Source organism: Phaethon lepturus, unplaced genomic scaffold (genome assembly GCF_000687285.1).
Source record: "Phaethon lepturus isolate BGI_N335 unplaced genomic scaffold, ASM68728v1 scaffold311, whole genome shotgun sequence".
NCBI lineage: Eukaryota > Metazoa > Chordata > Aves > Phaethontiformes > Phaethontidae > Phaethon > Phaethon lepturus.
In genome coordinates, this window is record NW_010515293.1 from 4,679 (window position 1) to 8,183 (window position 3,505).

The window sequence follows — 3,505 nt, forward strand, 5'->3', positions numbered from 1 at the left end:
CTGGAGAAATGAGCTGTATGGAGCTGTGGTCGTGCAGAAGAGGGGCGGTGCTTGGAAACATGAGCAAAGGGTGCTTGTGTCTGCATGGGAGAGATGCTTGCCGGCTCTCTTCCAGGCTGTGATCTTGCTTTCAAAACTGTAGTATGCTCCAGAGATGGAGCTCTGTTCACTCTGAAACGGCTTTCTGAGCAGGGGGAGGGTTTTGCCTGCCTGCCTGTACTGACATTGTCCTCTCACCTTAAACACTTATGCATTGTTTAAGGTATGAAAACTATTTTTTAAAATGGTCTGTTATAAAAACTCTTCTTGCCTTAATTTGGATTAGAAAGTAAGTGAGAGAAGGATAAAGAAAGCAAAAGGAAGGAAAAACAGTATTAAGCAAAACACAACATGTGAGAGATAGAGGAGCACTTAGAGGAGGCTACAGACTGGTTTGATGGGGACCATCTCTATCCTGCAGGACCTGGAGCATCCCTGAACAGCTGGGAAATCTCTGCAAAACACGAAGCTGCTTGCAGCCAGGGCTTGCTTTTATTTTCTGGCTGCTGCTTTCACACCAGTTTTGTAGCTACTTCCTCCTCAGTACTGGTAAGAGGCTGCATTGTCCTGCACTAACATCCATGTCCTTTTTGGATTCTGTAGGTTGCGGATATCAAGCGCGTCAACAACTTCATCCGGGAGCAGGACTTGTATGCGCTGAAGTCCATCAAGATCCCCGTGAAGACTCATGGGCTGTTAACGGAGAACGGCCGAGAACTAAGGCCGCTCCTGACGGCACCCTCCCAGACCGGCCTGACGCTCGTGGACTTACCGGAGCCTGATGAGGCTGCGGGCAGCTCTGCTGACAGCAGACATTTGAGCGACTACTTCAAGGGGATTGACAAGAGCATTCAGGATGCGGTGCAGGCAGAGGTCCAGCTAAACGCAGAGTATTGTGTGGACACGCTGGAGAGGCCGCTGCCCGAGTCAGGGAAGCAGGAGACCAGCAATGGTGCGGACTGTGGAATCCAGTGGTGGAATGCAGTTTTTATTATGCTCCTGATAGGAATTGTCCTGCCAGTATTTTATATAATCTATTTTAAAACACAAGGCCTGGTGGCCCATACCTCCAACACAACACTAACCTCAAATATTTCAACAGATGGATTGGAAGGGAAATTACCACAAAGCTCAGTTATAGGAAAAAAATCCTGAAGAGAGGCAGCCAAATACAGCCTCTCCTCCCAGTGCTGCAGCCTGTACACCAGTGACTCTGACTCGAATGCCTTCAGGGGGATAACAATGCAGATTATTTTTATTTTTTTAAGCATCTGATGTTGTAGTGCTGAACTTGACTGAAAGTGAGGTGATGTGGTGTTTATGAAAGAATAAGGAGGCTTTGTTGCTTGTAAGGATCATCAGGCAGCTGGCTTAACATTTGTGAACTCTGCTGAAGCAAAGTATGTTGTAGCAACTTGCGCATCGTGGTTGCTTCAGGTGTTTCTTAATGCCTTGCCTAAGCAGCGACTCCTTTGCTGCTGAGATAGAGTGCAGTATTAACGTCATGGGAAAGTTGGGGGTTGTCTACATTTTAAGAAAACACTTTTTGCTTAGAGTAGAAGCGGGGACTCTTCTTTTTCTCTGAATTGTCATTTTTATCTCTTGCAGACCTTGGCACACTTAACCCTAAAATGATGATTTCTAGTATGTTAAGCTAGGTGTGCCACAGCACGAGGATGCTGGTGGCACCTTGCTTTTCCATCCCTTTGAGCAAATGTTGCAGCTGTGTTTATTAGGATGCTTCAGGCGCACGCTTGGAAGGGTGAGCCCAGACCTCTTCTCCTTGATGACATCCTTCAGGTATTTCTCTTGAAATCCAGTGTCTCTGCAGGTGGAGCTCATCACAGACTCTGTGCTTTGGCCAGGGTACTGCTTGTCCAGAGCCAGTGCTTCAGCAGAGTCTTGGAGGAGGACTGAGGGTAGCATTAGGCCTGTGGTATGTAGTACGCGCTTCTCAAAGGCTCATTTGGTGGGAGGAGGTCCAGCCAGTGTTACGTTACTTTAAAAAAAAAAAAAAAATCCATCATGGTGCATCTCAAACACCCAATTTTAGTCATGAATGGGGGTTTCCTTGTTTGTAGTCTTCATGTGAGAGTATTGCCACGTCGCATTTAAGTTGCAAGGTCCAGGAAAGTAGGCAGCCAAGGAGAGAAGGGTGAATCCTCTGCAGGGTGGGCACTGAGAGGCTGCTGCGTGTTAAACCTTTCTGTGAGCTGCTGAGGTTTGCATTGAAAACCTTCTGAGTACGTAGGAAAGAGCAGTGAAGCGCTGGAGGCTGGTGGTGTCCTGAGATGCTGGAACGCCTGAGGATGAGTCAGTAAACACTACGTGCTAGGAGTGAGCAGAAGATGAGGCTTTGGGGAGCTTTGCCGCAGAGAAGAATTTGCCTCAGACATTTAATTCAGCAGATTCAGGGGCTGGGGGCAGAGGTAAACTCCTACAACCAAACACTAAGGAGTTTTGCAGCACAGTTGCACAAAAGCCCAAGGGGATTGAGGGGAAGCAGTAAACATGTATGATGTAAGGTCACTGGCCATTCTGTCAGCTTTCAGGAAGGGTCTGGGCCCTTTCCTGGCCTGCTTGCAGGGGCCTCGGCTCGTCTCCTGCCCTGAGCTGGCAGCTGCCATCATTCGCTGCCCTCCCCTCCTCGCCCTGCGCTGGCCCCTCCAGCCCCCTTTGCCGAATTTCCAGACAGAAAAAGCGCAGGATCGTTCTGCCAGTGCTGCCTTGCAGTGGGCGATGCTGACCCTGCCCACCGCAGCGGTACGTCACTGGAGGGGCTGGTTTGGTTTTTGTGGGGGTTTTGTTGGGGTTTTTTTTTTTAAAGCCTTAGCAGACGCTGCTGCTTACAGCTCCAGTGAAGCTGGGCAGGAGCAGCAGCGCAGGCTCCTCTTGTAGGGATGCAGCCTCGGCCTGGCAAGGAGCAGGCTGACAGTGTCTGGCGGGGACGCAGATGGGGCTGAGGCTTCCCAGCAACATGGGGAACCCCGCACCAAGTGAGTGGAACCATGTGATGTTATAATGATGTTATAACAATAACCTTTGTTTCCTGCACCTGTCAAAAAAAGTGCCCAGGAAAGCCTGAGGGAATCCCATTTTGTAAACAAGGACTCTACAGTATCCTATACTGGAAAAAAAATTGTATTTTTCTTCTGTGAAGGAAATGTCTCTCTCTTTGTTCTGGGGGGATTATTACATTTTTAAATAAAGGGGTACCACCCACCCCGGAGGGCTTGCGCTTCTGGTTTTTGGTCACTACAACTCAGCTACGCTGCATCGCACAGCCGAGCGCCTTCCCCAGCCTGGAGGGCCATGCCCCATCTCCACCTGACCCCGGAGAGCGCAAGAACTCAGAAATGCCCTTCTCCAACAGGGCTTTTCTCAGGCAAAAGAACCGTCTCGCAGAGCCTGCTCCCGCTGCACGAGCTTGGCAGTGGTGCCGTTTCCTTGCTGCTGGTTTCCAGAT

General features: G+C 49.6%; 1 protein-coding gene across 1 annotated transcript in view; it reads left to right on the forward strand.

Moving 5' to 3' along the window:
• LYSMD4 (LysM, putative peptidoglycan-binding, domain containing 4) overlaps window positions 1–1,279 on the forward strand; it is a 4,966-nt gene extending 3,687 nt beyond the window's left edge. Inside the window, 2 exon segments of the mRNA XM_010295550.1 lie at window positions 643–1,190; window positions 1,192–1,279. Coding sequence (XP_010293852.1) covers window positions 643–1,190; window positions 1,192–1,279 — 636 coding nt within the window.
• Window positions 1,280–3,505: the final 2,226 nt, after the last annotated feature.